Source organism: Pyrus communis, chromosome 3 (assembly GCF_963583255.1).
Source record: "Pyrus communis chromosome 3, drPyrComm1.1, whole genome shotgun sequence".
Classification (NCBI taxonomy): Eukaryota; Viridiplantae; Streptophyta; class Magnoliopsida; order Rosales; family Rosaceae; genus Pyrus; species Pyrus communis.
Window position 1 is genome coordinate 22285407 of NC_084805.1, and position 18687 is coordinate 22304093.

Below are 18687 nucleotides of genomic sequence, written 5' to 3' on the forward strand. Positions count from 1 at the left end.
GTCGACCCATGTCTTTGAGCTCAAATACCTCAACAAGAGTATTTATAACTGCTTGAATCTTTGATATGGATGAACCAATCAATATAATGTCATCAACATACAATAACAGAATGATTACATCACCATCATCGAATTTAACAAACAAACTGGTGTCTGATAATGAAGTTTTGAATCCAAGGGAAGGTAAGTAACTTGTAAATTTGGAATTCCATGCTCAGGGTGCCTATTTTAAGCCATAAAGAGACTTAACCAACTTACAAACATGATTAGCATGTGTACCATCAACAAAGTCATGTGGTTGTTCCATATACACCTCCTCAACTAAATCACCATGCAAAAATGCATTCTTAACATCAAGCTACCTTAATGTCCACCCACACTATGCTGCAATGGCAAGAATCGTTGAGCTCAAATACATAAGTCGACCCATGTCTTTGAGCTCAAATACCTCAGCAAGAGTATTTATAACTGCTTGAATCTTTGATATGGATGAACCAATCAATATAATGTCATCAACATACAATAATAGAATGATTACATCACCATCATCTAATTTAACAAACAAACTGGTGTCTGATAATGAAGTTTTGAATCCAAGGGAAGGTAAGTAACTTGTAAATTTGGAATTCCATGCTCGGGGTGCCTGTTTTAACAAACAAAGTGGTTTAGATGCTCGGGGTGCCTGTATCAGAAAAAGGGCTGTTATTGGGCTCCAAATGCTTATGAGGGTAGGCTTCCCTGACACATTGGCATTGTATGCTCCCGTTAATTTTCAACATAAAAAATAATTCCCATTCGTTTTTTTTCCTTGTTGCAGAGTTCTTTCTATTACTTTATGCAAACAGCAAGGTTGAGGGTCATGCTGATCATCACATTGTCTAAGTTGATGTCTGAAGTACAAGTGACTCAGATGAAAGCTGATGGAACACTAGAAGAGAGTGGTGAAGCACGGCGTCTTCGAAAGTCACTTGACGAAGTGGCAGATGAAGCTAAGGGCCCCAGTCTGTTGAGAGAGTGTAGAGTTCCTGACGGTGCTCTGTTAGAAATTCCAGAAAAAATGACAGAAAATAGATGGTCCTGGTCAGAAGTGAAATTTCTCGCTGACAGTCTTCTTCTTGCTCTTGATGCCAGCTTGGAACATGCACTCCTGGTCAGTTTGACAATGCCTACATCAACTTTGTTTGTTAGGGAATATACATCTGTATCTTGTGTTACCAGGTGCTTTGCTTCTTTACTAGGTTCTTTTATTTTTTTTCGTAGGCACTGAACTTCTAATATTTTCGAAAGTAATACTTTTCTCTAAAGACAATGGAAATTCTTTACGGCTGTTAGAAGGTAATTGTTAGCAAGCCACTGATTTCTGTGCCTAAAAATAGAAGCAGTTTGACAATGATAAAAGAAGTACCACTATCTTTGGCTTTCTGTTTTTGAGTTTAAAACTAATGTAGTGAAGCTTCATGTGGTTTCACATGCCCCATCCTATTTAAATTGCAACTTTGTCCCACCATGCTTTTTTCATTTTCTTCTGAACAGAAACAATATATTATTTCCCGAAATTGGGTTGCCCTAAGTTTTTCTTGTTCTTCTGACAAATGTTGAGATGAGGAGACGCTTTTGGATTTACGTTGTAATACCAGCTACAATTTGTTTTGCAGGGCTCTTTGATAACTATGGATAGATATGCAGCTGCTGAAAGCTTCTATAGACTTTCTATGGCATTTGCCCCTGTCCCAGACCTTCACATAATGTGGTTACTGCATTTATGTGATGCACATCAGGAAATGCAGTCTTGGGCTGAAGCTGCTCAGTGTGGTGTTGCTGTGACTGGTATTGTAATGCAGGTAAGTGCTACGGTTTTTCGCAATGCAACCTCCGCATGAAACATTTTTCTGTTCTCTGTTTTTAAGTGTGAAAGTGCTCACTATTTTACTATTAGCTAATGGTCTGTTTTAATCTTGTGTAGGCCCTTGTTGCTAGAAATGATGGTGTTTGGAGCAAGGATCACATAACTGCTTTACGTAAAATTTGTCCGATGGTCAGCATTGAGATCAGCTCTGAGACAACTGCAGCTGAGGTAGAGGGATATGGTGCATAAACTTACCGTTGACTCTGCTGTGAAGTACCTACAACTCGCAAATAAGTTGTTTTCTTAAGCTGAACTCTGACGGCCGAGTTGTCCCATTACATCCCAGCCATTCTGTCAGAGCAGTGACATTGTTGTAGAATTATCGTTTTTTTGGTTTTTTTTTTGCCCCGGGCTATATCTGCAGTGTGTCGATATCTTTCCGGCACCCGGGGTGGCCGGGTGCACATATTCCATGGCTGTTCATATTTTTGTGACCGTATGTATTAGCAGCTTGAATGTCAACATTGTTTTGTTTATAGTTCACCACCCGTTGAATCATTTGGACATCTGAAAAAAAAAGTATATTTTAAAAGAAAAATAAAAGAATTTAGAATTATTCTCCTTTTTTTGACAATTGATAATTTGATATTTTATACTCATCGAATTTACGGAGAGAAGAATTTGAGCTTGACAAAATAACGGATTCAGAAGATTTGTAGTATTTATATACAAACCGTAAAATTAACTAAAATGTTTACAGTAAAAACAGAAATTTCCCAAAATAGAAAGTTAAAAAAGCCAAGTTCAAGAGAGTTCAAGTGTTTTGTTGGTTCAAATTCTAGTGATCTTGGCAAACCATTCTTATGGATAGCGATATATAAACAACTTTACATTTTCTGCTTGAGCGATATGGGATTGTTGGAGGAGACTAAAACCATGGGTTTGGAAGAAGAAAATATATTTAGAAGTTTGGACAAAACTCAACAAATATAAATTCATAAACAACACATGATTAGTAGTTTGGAGGCAGGTTGAACTTTCGTAACTAGTTATGGTCTGTTTGTGAGTCGCGTTGAAAAATTTATACTCAGACGAACCATTTGTATATTTTAGGAAAATTTGTCATCTCGCGTGCCAATTTTTTTCCTTCCCTTCATTGTTTTTAGATTTGTTTCAGTAACATGATTGTAGTATCTCGTTATTTTGAGTATTTAAATCAGATAAGGTGCATGAATTCACAAAAATTAAGTAATGTTTAGTGGTCATGAATGGCACAGATAGGGAAGTAAAACTACATGGAACATAAAGACTGGGAAAGAAAACTAAGAGAGAGACCTTTCGATTAGAAACATAAATGTTGCCCCCTAGCTTGCCGCTCTTGTATAATTAAGTAGTGCGATTCACCTTTGGACGTAGCTAGCAAGTTTCGAGTAAGTTAAAGGGCAAGAAAATGGAATTGTTTAGCTTGGAGAAAAGGATAAAGTATTACAGCAGCTCCCAGAAGATACTCTTTGTCGGAGGAGGAGACTTCTCCTTTCCAGTTCCGCTACCAGAGAAGTTGCAACCATGCTGGTAGCGGAACTGGAAAGGATAAGTCCTATACATGCACATATTGCGAGAGAGGGATCAAATATGTGATGGGCTCATACAATAATATTCATTCAAGTGAGGTTTAATTTTTAAAGGGATGCATCTTTAAACTAAAATCCCGCATTTTTCAGGCTCATCTGAAGTTGGTTTGGGGGTTCGCTGAACTGCAAGGGGAGAAATTCATGTCACACAAGACATCGTATCCTTTCAGTGAGTGGAAAATGGTGAAGTTAGCAGAAGCTGCTGGATTATATTTAAGCAATGAAGCAAGCTTCTCGAGATGGGATTGTCCGGGTAATGAAAATAAGAGAGGATCTGGGATCTATGATCAAACTTTTCCTGTTGGAATACGTAACATCATCAGGTTTGCCAAGCAGTTGTACCGTACTGCCGCTACCACTTGAAGTTTTGAAGCTTCCCCCTTTCATGTTGGGACCGGTACTGTTTGGGAGATACCTGCATATATATTTGTTTGCTCTCGATAAGCCTTGTCATTCGTCAAACTGAATAAGTTTGTACCTATACCAAGTCACATTGACTTAACAAAATACTTAAACATAATTAATATACAAAATGGACAGATTTACTATATTCTGTCCAAATTTCACATTTTACAAAAATTGCCCCAAAAACTAGAGGTAATTGCAAAAATGACCCCAACTTCCTAGAATTACCAAAGAACCCTAAAGCTTCAACAATTTTTGCAGTTTGGTCCTTGTTGTGTAAACAGTACAGCAACATCATTCTTTTCTAAAATTTCCCACCAAATAAGCATATTCTAACATTGTACAATTACTAACACCTAAAGTGATTAACGAAATATACCATTGGGGTTCTCGTCCGTGGTCGCATTTGGCCGGAAAATGGCCTGCAAGGGCCGGGTTTCTTCGCCGGATTCTGGAAATGGGGAAAAACAGTATGTTAGCATGTCAAACCTTAGTAATTTCCAACTAATTTTCACATGCAAAGAGGTATTTAAGTACCTGGAATGGATTCAAACTGAGCACGAGCTCCAGATCCCACAAACTTGCCGGAGTTTGCTCGGAGGAGGTGACCAAAAACTGGGCAAGGTTTCAGAGAAATTGCAGGGGGGGTTAAACCTCTGGTTTCGAACTAGAAAACACCACAAATCTTGTCCCAAGCAACATTAAAACATAATGAAACAGCATTTTCATAGAGAACCTTACCTGGGTTCGAGTTTCAGAGCTTGAAGCTCTCGGCTTCAATGGTGGTTTACACCGTGATGGTCCAATGACGCATGCAACGGTATAGCTAGGATCCTCTAGTCCCAGAGATTAAGGTTTCATGGTTTTGGAGTTAGGTTTGTTTAAATTTCGAAGAGGTTAGGGGACCAGAGCTCTCAGAGCTCTGGAGAGAGTGAGAGTTAGAGAGAGGGAGAGAGAGAGAGGAACTTCAGAAAAATGAAGGAGAGAAGCGAGAGAGATGAGTGGAAAGAGAGGGAGTGGAAAGTGCACGGGAAAGTGGGGTGTCTGTGTCAGAGAGAGAGAGAGAGAGAGAGAGAGAAAGAAAAGATGTGAGGGAAAATTGTGAGAGAGGTGAGAGAGAGATGGGACCGGTAGAAATGAGAGAAAAGAAATAATAAAATAATAAGAAAAATGCGGCGTGAGAGAGAGGATGAGGTAGAGGGAGAGAACCAGCTGACAGCCTGACATGGGGAAAAAATAAAATAAAATTGGGGAATGGGACATGAGAGGAGAAATGAGAGAGATTTAATAAAAAGTGAAGAAAATTAACGAAAAAATTTTAAAATTTTTGAATTTTAATTATAAAGATAAAATAAAAGTTAAGGTAAATATTATTATAATTAATTTTTTATTATAAAAATATAATTTTCTATTAGAACGAAGAGTATCAGAAACTTTCGTTAAAAGTTTCTAAAAAGTTAATGATGGTGTCTGATGGAGTGAAAAAGTAGGGTGTTCAAAAAAGCAAACAAAACAATATTTTAATAATCATTTGCCACAAAATCAGTCTCTCATCACAATAAGGAAGTGATGCACACTGCACAAGAAAAATTAAAATTTATCTCAAGTAAATTTATATTATTTCGAATATAACTTGTTCATTATATTTTCAGGTTAAGTTCCGTATTAGGTTCGTAAAATTGAATACTATTTGGAACTAGCAAAATAAGAGTGAAAAAATGAAAGGAAATTTGAGGTCTACATGAAAAGCTTACATGGCATCTAATGAATATTTTAATAATTTTATCATTATTAAGAATAAAATATAAGAGTGGTGATATACTCACTTCATTGTCTTATTTTCACATCCATCTTATATTTACACCCATTATAAAAAGTGAAAAAAAACATATAACTATTTTCCCACCCACCATTATTCCAAAATAACCCTATATATTTATTCTTCAATTTTTCCTTTGCTTTAAAAGAATTATGATAATTAAAAAAAAATTATCATTAGACAGGAGGGTGGTAGAGGTAGATAATGGAGTCCTCAGCTGCTTCCTCACTCTCCGTTACAAGCTTGCAACGTTGTGAAATTCCCCCTTCCAAACGCCTTTTGCTCGACCGCCGTTACGCTTGGGTAGTTGATGAATGGAAAGACCCATCAGAGGAAGCTCTTGCTGGTGGCAAAGGAATATTAATATTGTAGCAAACTCAGCAGTGAAAGCTTTGAAATGATACCTGCTTCTCCTCGGCACTTGCAAACGGGGTCTTTACCCGTCACAACATTAATGGCTGGTTTGGTATTGCTGTACTTTGAAAAAAAATTGATTCTGCTGTGCTGTGAGAATAAGCGACTGTGACATAAATCAGCAGAGTGTTTGGTAAACTTTTTTGTAAAAGTGCTTTTAAAAAAAAAAACAGTATTATAATGTTTGGTAAACTTTTATGTAAAACAGATGTGAAAAAAAACCGATTTTTTAAAGCTAGGTTTTGCAGCTTCTTGTTTTTGGCTTTTTTTCACCCAAAACTGTGAAAAAAAAGCTGAAGTTGAATGTTTACCAAACACAAAAACAGCTCCCAGTTTTTTTTGATACCAGCTTTTTTCAGAATCACCTCAGTACCAAACCAGGTCTAAATCTTCTTTGCTAAAGCCAGAAACTCCTCCATTTTCAGCCCCATAATTTGATTCCTCTTTTTTTTTCTTTTTTCTTTTTTTCTCTCATTTATGTATTTTAGGTTTTTGGCAATATAACTAATTATGTGGCAAGACATGATTGGGCGGTCTTTAGGTCTTTGAAGGTCAATCAAATTATCATTTCAAAGTGAATGGGAAAATAAGATACTGGAGTGAGCTTAGTAACACTTAAATATAATAAATCTCGGGACAGAATATCACAGATGAAATCTGTTTGGGCCTCCGAAATTATTACTAATTCAATTTTTTTTATACAAACGTAATGGTAAACGTTGATTATCTTGTTGGAAATGACTCTATTTTCTGTTTGATTATTTACTTATTTCTTATCTACTTTTCAGCAACATGCATGGTTAAATTAAGAGTAACTCCATTCGGGGTTGAATGGGGATGCATAACACATACATTTTTTTGTTGGCTGGAAGCTCCTCAATGGAAAATCTTAAGGAAATGTAAAATAGTAAACTTGACCGAAAGATGTAAAAAAGATGGAAGTTGAATGTTTTTTTTTTCAATGTTAAATTTACATACATCTTCACCATTAATTCAAATACTATATTTACATCTTCTCAAAATGTAAATGAAATGAATTTTTTATATCTTAATTTTGTATCTTTTCATTAGAGATGCTCTAATATTGCCTGTTTAAATGACTAGTGCCACACAAAAAAGAACTTTGGAATGGGACTAAGCATTGTAAGTTGATACGACACAAGTTACCAAATTGCAAGTTCCAAAATAATCATTATTCTTTATTCGTGATTGCACCCCTTTCAATTGTATTTTATTCCTGTATTTGTACATGCTCGGAGTGTTAATAACTATTTTCTAATTTTACTTAGTTTTATATCTTATCAACAATGCCCAATACTAGATAGAATAGAAGTTATACAGACTGACAAAAAAATTAAAATTTGGGACCTTTCAATTTCCAACACTCGTTCTAATTAATGTGACACATTTCTTCTCAATTAATCAGTTTAAACATTTTTGCCTATAAATTTTCCAACTTGCAAGAGTAATAGAGGAAAAATTCAAGCAGCTCAGAAAATGGGGAAATTGAAGATGAAATGAAAGTTAAAGAAATGTGAGATATGTGAGAAATCTCGAGCGAAAGGGAACAAAACGGAGGCAGTGTTTGGCTGGGGTGTAGAAATGAAGACTAAGCATTACAGCAGCTTTCACAAGATAGCTTTCACAAGATACAGTTAGTGGGAGAAGGAGACTTCTCTTTTGCGCTTTGTTTGGCCACAAGTTTTGGGTCAGCTAGTAACATGGTTGCAACTTCTCTCGACTCACGAGGTATTAATTTACATCAATCAAACACGTTATTATGTCTGTTCAATATAGAGATTGAAATTATTTAATTTTTATGTTGTTTGTAGAGGAGTTGAAGGTGAAGTATTCAAAAGCTATGAAAAACTTGATGGAATTGGAGAACATGGGATGCAAAATATTCCATGGGGTAGATGTACACATCATGCTCCCCCACCCTCGACTTACCAGGATGGAGTTTGATCAGATCATATTTAATTTTCCTCGTGCTGGATATTCGAATTTTCGTTGTTCATCGGAGAAAAAGAAGCACCACCTTTTGTAAGTTCTCAAAATAGGGCAAAAATGTTACTTTAATTGAAATTTGTTATGATATAAGTGAACAACGAATATATTTTTGGAGTAGAATATAACTAATGCATGTGTTAAACAAATATATATTAGTTATACCACGTGGCGTATTCCAGTATTAGTTCTCCATACGACCACATTTCTGAACCGAGCTGATTTGAGTTAGGCTAACCGTGGGAAATTGTCCAGAGTCAGCCGGACCCAAATTGCATGGACTATAGGACAGTCGTCTAGGTCTAATTATTAGATTGAATCATGCATTTTTCAGGTTGCATCAAAGTTTGGTAAAGGGGTACTTCAAGAGTTCAAGGGAGATGCTGACCAGAAGTGGAGAAATTCATGTGACGCTCAAGACATCATATCCTTACACTGAGTGGGAAATAGAGAATTTAGCAGAAGAGGCTGGCTTATTTTTGGTTAAAGAAGAAAAAGAGTTCTCAATAGGGGACTATCCAGGTTACTTAAACAAGAGAGGTGCAGGGAAATGTGATGCATCTTTTCACGTTGGAGAGGCGAGCACCTTCAGATTTGCCAAGCGCTTGTACTCTCCCGCTGCTTCAAGTTTCCGGCCTGGAGCTTTGAGTATTAGTACGTGGTCTGATGACATGGTCGATATGGCTTGCACTTATCTGGAGAGCTTAGAGATGAAAACATCAAAGAAGGGATACAAAATTTGGAGATCTGTCTAAGGTTTCCAAGATTACCTTAATCCATTTTATCACTGTTTGGTTGGCAGATTGCATTGAATCCCTAAACACCAAACCCGACGAGTGGATTGGATGACGGATATGCTTGTGAGAAGCCAAATAAATCCAATCCAATCTAGTTGGTTTCGTAGCAGTTGTTTTGGAAAGAGTTTTTTCTTTATAAAACAGAGACTTAAGTGACTATCAATGTATAGATGAAACACCATGAGCATGAATCTGGACATTAAAACCCAAATCGGTAAAGCTAAGGAATATATCTCAACCAGTTCCTCGCTGAGCGAGCAAGGATTGCCTAAACGCCATGTCTAGTTTTAGACATCCTTTAGACCTGGTTGAGTATATTCATAGTGTATGGTGGTAGCTTCTTTGGTAAAATTGCACATTTTATACATCGATACATATACAACCTAAATGAATTCTCATTCTTTGCTAAAAGTTGGCGGAACAGTGAAGTACCAACTACCAACATCTTCTCTATATATAAAGCCAGCAGGCCAATCTGGTGTCACTGGTTTCACCAAAAAAATTTTGGACAAAAATGCTCTTAAAACAAAAAAATTCAAAAGCAGCTCAAAATAAGGTATCAAATAATGCAAAAGTATTTCGTCATATAAACAGTATTTTTTAAATAATTATTATTTTCCTCCCTGCGTGCAGATCAGCAGCTGCACTGCTGTTCTTCTTCTCCTCCTCAATTCTTCTTCACTCCAAAAACTTCATTTCATCGTAACTTTTTCATACGGTAACGAAATCGCGCAAGGTCAGAGCCTATAGATTCGTATCAGAACCCTCTTCCATCTGATATGACACCCATACCTCAAAATCAACTGTGCTCAAATATTGGAGCCTAGAACAGTGACGGTTTTCTGGCGGAGTTTTGCCGATTCCGCCCAATCCCGCCGGAATTTGATCTCGGCCCAAGAGAAAGTTGATCCTCTCCTGAGGATCATTCTACCTATGCTTGAGTTCGTTGAGTGAATTGAAGGGATTGTTGATTGAATTGGTAATTGGATAATGACGGCATCTAGAAGATCGGGGCACGTTCTCAGGTTTGTACTACTCTATTCCTTTTTTTCTCTCTTTTTGGGAATTTCTTGAATTTGAAGATGCACGTTCTGATTTATTCCATCGATGGCTACTACAAATAATGATCTTTAGTGTGTTTGGTTCCCGAGAAAATCAAGGGAAATTGTTTAATTTCCAAACAAGAAAATACTTATCTTGCAAATTTTATTTTCAACGTACGGGGTTTAATTCGTTCTTATGTGCAAAGTTGTTTTGAAGTGATATAGCAGGCTCTGATGCATAACCTTTATTTGATTCATTGCAGCTCCAGCCTTTATTTGATTCATTGTAGCTCCAAGATTATAAGAATCGGCTATTAGTATTTGGACATGATGGTCCTTACTTTGATCGTGAAGTTGCACAGGTTCTTTTTTTGACGTTTCATCACTCAACGCTGCATTAATTTGTGTTGCTTCCTTTAATATTGGTCTCCTCCCTGTTTGTGATCATCTTTGTGTATGTGCAATGCAGATTATTATCAAAATTGTAGAAAGAAGCAAACAACATATGCATGAAGATTTTATAAGGTACGAATAACCATTCATGTTTGTGTATGTCTTTCCTGAAATGCCTATTTAAATTTGTTCATTTTTAAAATGAGTCAAAGAAACCATTTTCTGGATCTTCCAACACAGAGGCCATTGTCCTTGACAAAATGTAAGTAAGATTTAGCTAGATTTAGCAAAATGTAGTTTCTATTAAGAATCCTATCCAATCCTTTTTAGCTAATGGCTTTCAATTTTCATTCTACATTAGTATGGTTCAGTTACCTTCACAAAAAAGGACTTTCCCACTCGGACGATAATATAAAAGTCTTAAACCTGAACTTGTACGAAGTGTTTTAGTGTTTGTCTTCCATTTCAACGAAATGTTTGGTAGTAAAAATATCGCTATGCATGCACAAATATGAATGGGAAAAACTCTAAATGCCGCATGCTGTGACTCCTAAACCCCTACTACTCAAACTTGCTTCCAAGTGCAACAAAAACATGGATATCTAATATTCACTCATTGCCAAATAAATTGGCCAAACCAAAGGATAATATTTGTAACTCACAATATACACGTAGATGGTATTGTATGAAATATTTGATATGAATTTTTATTATTAACATCACTTTTATATGTTACTTAACTGTTGACAATTCACAATCCTCATGTTCTCTTTTCTTTTTTCAAAAATAAATTATCTTGTTCTTTTTTTTTTGTTCATGCAGGAGTACGAAAAATTCCAAGTTGACTTCAACAGATCAAGTATGGAGGGATGTGATAGGAGCAATATATCACAGGTTGTCATCTTAATTGCGTTTCTACTCTATTTTTTATTGACTAAAATTTCAGTGTTTTGTTGCATAATGTTTCAATTTTTTTTTTTTTATATTAGTAGGGTTCACTTACCTTCACACAAAACCATTTTTCTTTTTTTTTTTTTTTTTTTTTTTCACTCGGATCAAAATACATAAGACTTAAACCTGTATTTTGGTTGGAGATTTTACAATTGCACCTTCGTTGTAGTTCAATATGATTTTTTTTTTCCTTTTTTAAAAAAACAAAAATTCATTCTCTTTTGCAATTTCTTCGTATAGGTCGGCAATGACGGATGAGGATCCTCTCCGGATCCTCTTTGTGAGGATCCCAAAGATCATCAAATTGTGTTCGTTCATTGTATATTGTGCGGTTAGTTTTCGTTAGGTACTGTTGATGTTTAATTTTAAATAAAAGTATCTAAAATAATTTCTGACCGTACGATGTACAATGAACGAATACGATTTGAGAATCCAAATTCGGCAATGAAGAAGTTCGATTGGGGCAAATAAATGTTCACAATTCTCGAGAACAATCAAAGCAAAGGTTTCGTAGGAGCAATCAACAAAAACACAGACACCAAACTGTGAATTCATCACAAAGGGCTCAAAATTCAATGCAACGATGTGCCAATTATCAAACTTGATTAACTACTTCGATATTGTACAAAATCAAATTTAAAAAAAAAAAAAAAAAAAAAAAAAAAAAAAAAAAGAAAAGAAAGGAAGAAACTACAAGATCAATATTAGCGGGTAACTATGATTTCTTTCCTTTGGGCCCTAATAAATATATATTTATAAATCCATATGATGTATGAATACTTTTGTACAAAAATGCCCTCTAAATGAAAAATTCAAAAGCAGCCTAAAATAATGCAGGGGTATTTTCATTATATAAATGGTGTTTTTTAATAATTAATTCTTTTTGTACAGTTTTACTCTATTTTTGAACACTTAAGAGGCACGTAGTGTCAGTTATAAAAAATGTTTTTCATACGTGCATAATAATGTGATTCAATTAGTTGTCAAATGATTTTATTTTTTTTTAACAAACGATGTTATCTACACTAAGGGAGAGTGGGTGAGCTTAGCTTCACAATGAGCTAGCAGTAATGTGATTCAATAAGTTGCTTATTAAATATTTTTTTCTCTATTCTTAATGTAAATTCAATAGAATATAGATAGAAATTGAAATACCAATTTTATTATATGGATTTAGTTGCTTTGGTTGTTTTTTGAGGGGTTTCTTCTAGTATGGTCTAATATTATTCATTTACTTCAAATATTTGACTTTCTTTTTGTGATTAAAAAGAATTATTAAAACAATTCACGCATATGAACACATTTAAAATGTATAAGTCGCGCGTAGTTTTTCTAACTCTCATCATGTTACGAGACTTTAATCCATTTCACGCATGTGGGAATCCATTTCAACAATCATCGTCTTTTCTTATTTTTGAATTTCTAGGTACATGTCTATCACCTTTTAAAAGTATGGATGACAATTATAACTGTTAAACCCGATAACCGTGGATAACCATCCGAATGGATTGGATTTGGATATGAAAATGCGGGTATGGTATGGATATGGGGAAAAACCATGAACTTTATTCAGTTATGATTTTGGATATGGTTATAGGGGTCCTCAATCCGTATCCGTCCCCGAATCCGACCCGAATATTATATATATATATATATATATATATATTTTATATATATATAAAATATAATTTTATTCAATTTACCGAATCCTCCTTATACTAATTCATTATGCAAGCATCAAATCCTATACTATCTCTATTATGCACCAAACATCATGCATGGAGCATGCCAACAACCTCATTAATTCAATATTTTTGTTGTTATACTCAACCAAATTAATTCATTGAATCATTTTATATATCAATTATCAAATATTCCAAGTTTATCAGATTCATCTCTTTTCAAGAGTTTCATTGTCAAGAAACTGGTGCACGTTGTCCGCTCAATAGATACTCTTTCATTCTTTTTCATGTTATTTGATTCATGCAAATTCTCAATTAGCGTTAGTTTTCTAGTTTATTACATATTTTATGAGCCCATAGAATTATGAAAAGTTAAATCAATAATTGTCTTCTTGTTTGTTGTTATATATTTAGTTTACATGTTAATTGATTCATTTTCAGTATTATGCCATGTCTTTGTTTACATATTAATGGATTTGGTTGTGTTCGCAGCAATCAAAATGTCTAAAAGAAAATTTAAGTCTCAAGAACAAACAATATCTACCCCAACTGATTGTAATCTAGCACCTATTGAATCCAAGTGTTGTGCAACAAGAAATACCAAATCAAATTGCTTGGCCCCAAGATATACCAACTCCAAATGAGGTCGTTGGTGAGATTGAGGAACCTGGAGGTGATGAGGTGAAGGTAATAATTCAAGACTTTGCAGTTTGGTGTGGCAACATTATACAAGAACACTAGTTGATGGGGGTGATGAAAGCAATATGTAATTATTATAACAAGAAGTTTGGTGGGAACACTAGAACCAGCCATTTGAGGCATCATGTGACAATATGTCTGTGTCGGAGACAAAAAAAATTGAAGCAAACGCTAACCCAAAAAGTGGGAGATGGGAAAGTAGAGTTGTATACATTTGATCAAGAAAGTGCAAGGAGAGCTCTCGCCCAAATGATAATATTGCATGAGTACCCTATTTCCATGGTTGAGCATGTTGGATTAGAAACTTCATGAGTGTTGTCCAACCCTTGTTTAAGGTTGTTTCAAGAAACACAATCAAGAGTGATATCCTAAAAATATATGATTATGAGCGTTCGAAAACAATGCAATTGTTGGATGAAAATAAGATTAGAATTGCCTTCACTATTGATATGTGGACTGCAAGTAATCAGAACAGAGGATTTATGGTAATAACGGCATATTTTATTGATGACTCTTGGACGTTGCAGAGCTAATAATAAGGTTATATTTTTAATACTTTAATTCCTATTTAATTATTGTCTAGCTTTAGATTTATATTTCAGATTCTTTATTGTAACCATCTTCCTTGTAACTTTTTTAGATTTATTTATGTGCCTTGTCTGCATACCACCGAGACACTTTCATATGTTTTGATGGAGTGCTTGCTAGGTTGGAACCTCGATCGTAAGCTTGCTACCTTAACCGTAGATAATTGCACTATAAATGATAAAATGATTGATCTTATTCTTGAAAAAAATTCTAGTAGTTCACTTTTGTTGGGTGGAGGGTTCTTTCACATGCATTGTTGTGCGCATATATTAAACTTAATTGTGAAGGATGGTCTGGAAGTGATTGGTGGTGGTGTTGGGAAAATTCGTGATAGTGTTGTTTACTGGAAAGCAACACACAAAAAAAGAGGAAAAGTTTGTGGAAGCAGCACGTCAGTTGAAGCTTCCAAGCACTAAGAAAAGATGGTGCTTGATTGTAAAACTAAGTGGAATTCCACTTTTTTAATGATTATGTTTTCCCTCGTTTGAAACAACGAGAGTCGCAATACAAGTGTTTGCCCGATGATAGAGATTGGGAGATGGCAAGAGAGATTTATGAGAAGTTAAAGTTGTTTTTATAATGTCTTCGAGTTATTTTTTGGAACTAAGTACCCTACAACCAATCTTTATTTTCCAAAGATTTGTGAGATCAGGTTGTCGCTAACCCGGTGGCTTACCTCTAGACATGATGAAATAAAAAAACATGGCAAGAAGTATGATTGAGAAATTTGATAAATATTGGAGTGTGATTCATGGAATAATGGCTGTAGCTATTGTATTGGATCCAAGATTCAAGATGAGGCTGATTGAGTATTTCTTTCCTCTTATGTATGGGCAATATGCTTCAAATTAAATTGATAAGATTCGCAAATATTGTTATGATTTGGTAAAAGAGTGTGGATCTATAACATCTCTAACATGGGTTATCAACCATCATTCACTTCATCTCAATTAAATCAATTTGAGTTTGAAGAGATGAATCCTTTAATGGATAACTTTGACTTGTTTGTTTCTAGTACTGTAAGCACTGATAATGTAAAGTCAAAATTAGATCACTATTTGGACGAGGCTGTTTTGCCTAGAACATCTAATTTTGATATTTTGGGTTGGTGGAAATCAAATGGGACTAAATATCCTATCTTAAGTGCTTTGGCAAGGGATATATTTGTTGTTCTTATATCTACAGTTGCTTCCAAATTAGCTTGTAGTACTAGTGGGAGATTTGTAAGTCCACACCGTATTAGACTTCATCCAAAGACATTGAAAGCCTTAATGTGCGCCCAAAACTAGATATGAATGAGGTAAGTATTGGCAATTATATTATATGTATATAACTATCTTCTTTGTAGATTATATGTGTACAACGGTTCATATTAATTATTTCGTCATTTGCTTAATAATGTAGGAATCATGCTCCATTGATGGGTGTGAAGGAGAAGCACCATGAAATACGATGCTGGCTTGGTGGAACTAGAAGTGAAGTGCAAATATCTCGTTCTTTTGTCATCACAAGTTTTGGAATTATTAGACAATTTGTTTTGTCTTCCTTTTGTATTTGCTTTTCTCCTCTTTTTCTTTTCTATTGGACCAATTTATCATATTGGCTTATCATGAACAACTTCAAATATGTTGTTATGTTTTTTGTAATTGGATGTTGCTATTTAATGACGGAATTAGTATCTACTAAAATTTGCAGTGCATCAATTGGATTAATATAATATATATATATATATATATATATTTTTTTTTTTAACGAAGATGGATATAACCGATAATTGATTGAAAATCCGTTATCCGGTGAATATGGTTATAGATAATCCTCAATGGTTAATTTACAGTTATACATATGGTTAATTTTTGTGGTTATGAGAATGTATATAACATTTCCGTCATCAAAACGAACCGTTGCCAAAGTCTCTTTAGAAAAAGAAAAAACTCTCGACCAAAAAAAGATAAGAAACTAATGAAAAGCAAAAGAGTAAAGAACCATCAGGGCTCCTTACACGAAGGAAGTAATGACTCAATGACGACCAGTTCAAGCGTTTCTCTAGCCGTATTTTATTAGTTAATTAAAATTTATACGCATTGGTAATTCAGTATTAAGATCTACTGTTACTTTTTTTCACTTGTAAATAAAAGGTTTTAGGTTTGAATCTCGTTGATGAAGAATTTGATATCAAATTAAGTTGTCTATTATGTAGTTTAATCGAACCCTTAAGTTTAAAATATATCGTCAAACTCAAATTTAAACACACTGCAATACATAAACAATAGAAGAAGCTCTTGATCCGAAATTTATTATTTATGTTTTTTATTTTGAATTTCTAGGTACATTTCTTTATCATCTTTTAAAAGTCCGGATCCTCTTTGTGAGGATTCTGAGGATACTCAAATCGTATCCGTTCATTATATATCGTGAGGTCAGTTTTCCTCAGGTACTATTCATATTTAATTTAAAATAAAAGTATTTAAAATGATTTATAACTGCACGATGTACAATGAACGGATACGATTTAAGGATTTTCAGAATCCTTATAAAGAGAATCCGATCCTTATTCTGAAAGTTTCTTTAGAATAGAAAAAAAGAAACTAAAGAATCTCTTTTTTTTTTTAATTCTTTTTTTTTTATTTATGGAAAACTAAAGAATCTCTTCAGAATAGAAAAAAAGAAACTAAGGAAGAGCAAAAGCGTAAAGGGCCACCAGTGCCACTACACAAAGCAAAAGCATAAAAATTATGAAGTATCGGAAATTGGTGGACCAAAGATTCGCTCCGCATGGGCGAGTAGATGCAACGCCCAAAGAAAGCAGTGACAAGTGGGTCCAACAGTACATCTGGGGCACAAATCACAAGGGGTAATCTAATGGGATGCTGAGTCTACAGAAATAGACTCTCACTAATAGCACGTTAACGTACTCGTAATCGGAATCAATTTACGGAATTAGATTTCGATTACGGCATATATCTTTGTTTACGTAATCTTGGAGAATCAAAATACATGTGAGGTCCACATGCCTTAAGGAATCCAACTCCTAATGTTGGAGGAATTGGACTCCCCACATAAGGGAGGTATTTCAATTCCTTGCAACTTGAGGAATCTGGAATGAATTTTATTTACCAATTATGCCCTCACTTGTTTCTAATGATTTCAACATTGCCCTTCATTTGACACTCATTATGCCATCTTTTAATAAATAAATAAAACCTATTTATATATTTTTATATAGATGATTTTTATTATATAAATTTAATTCAATTAATTAGTATGAAAATAATTTATTTATGTAAGGGCAATTTAGTAATCAACCTAGTTTTCATTCTGATTGAAGTGAATTAGTAAACAATTTATATGGATTCAACATCATTCATATCATCTTTTAATAAATAAATAAAACCTATTTATATATTTTTATATAGATGAATTTTATTATATAAATTTAATTAAGAATTTAATTAAATTAATTAGTGTGAAAATAATTTATTTATGTAAGGGCAATACAGTAATCAACCGAGTTTTCATTCCTATTGAAGTGAATTAATAAACAACTTATATGGATCAAAATCATTCCTACTCTGATTCTAGACAGTTTTTGTAAACAACTTCAATAGGAATCCGATTCTGATTCCACCTCATTTCAATTCCTTCTCAATCCAATTCCTCCTCAATTTAGTTCCTCTTAATTTGATTACGGATTGGTAAACGAGTAGAAGTTGTAGCCGCGCGAATATCAAATATATTATAAGTATTATATACGCAAAGACGTAAAAACACCACAATAGTTTTCAAACATTTACATTTAGATACACCAATTTAAATTGGTCTTAATTGAAGCTTAGACCATCTCTAAAGCAGATGTCAAATTTTAAACCTAAAATTTAAATTTGAAGGCTTACGTGACACTTTGGCATCTTTTAAACTTTTGCTCTCCAACCGATATGTCAAATTTTAAACATAAAATAATAATTTTTTTGCATTGGGAATGAAAAGAAACAAAAAGATAATGCTTTAAACCAATAAAAAAAATAATAAAAAGTATTTAATAATTAATTAAAAAAATTTGAAGGCGCTGTCAAATTTAGAGCAAGGGGGAGTGATGTCAATCCACGTCATGTCACATCAGATTTAGCTTCTCGGTTGGAAAATATTAATACTGTCTTTTGTTACCGTTATTGCGAATTTGGATATTTTGACATCTCATTTGAAAATGCTCTTAAACAAAATCCAATTGAAAACATGTCAAATTTTTTAATCATACTTCTTATTTGGTTTCATAATAACACATAAATCAAAAGAATAAGCTAAGAAATTCATAATTGTTCAAGTGAATCATTGTGCATAAAATTAGAAGTTATTTTGACAACTGAAACATACCACTGCATGAATTTGAAAGATCGATTATTTTCTCTAAATAA

At 34.1% G+C, this 18687-nt stretch overlaps 1 protein-coding gene across 1 annotated transcript; it reads left to right on the forward strand.

Annotated features, from left to right (window-relative positions):
- The first annotated feature begins 3296 nt into the window (after window positions 1-3296).
- Window positions 3297-8877, forward strand: LOC137728442 (uncharacterized protein At4g26485-like). Its single transcript, XM_068467225.1, has 4 exons — window positions 3297-3359; window positions 7771-7864; window positions 7948-8158; window positions 8457-8877. The coding sequence occupies exons 1-4, from the start codon at window positions 3297-3299 to the stop codon at window positions 8875-8877; spliced, it is 789 nt and encodes a 262-aa protein (XP_068323326.1).
- Window positions 8878-18687: the final 9810 nt, after the last annotated feature.

Excerpts from the sequence above, each read along its gene's own strand:
- LOC137728442 (XM_068467225.1), top strand. The coding sequence starts at position 3,297 with ATGGAATTGTTTAGCTTGGAGAAAAGGATAAAGTATTACAGCAGCTCC. Across the intron at positions 3,360-7,770 it reads GCTCCCAGAAGATACTCTTT|TTAGTGGGAGAAGGAGACTT; the intron begins GTCGGAGGAGGA and ends CACAAGATACAG. Across the intron at positions 8,159-8,456 it reads AAAAAGAAGCACCACCTTTT|GTTGCATCAAAGTTTGGTAA; the intron begins GTAAGTTCTCAA and ends TGCATTTTTCAG.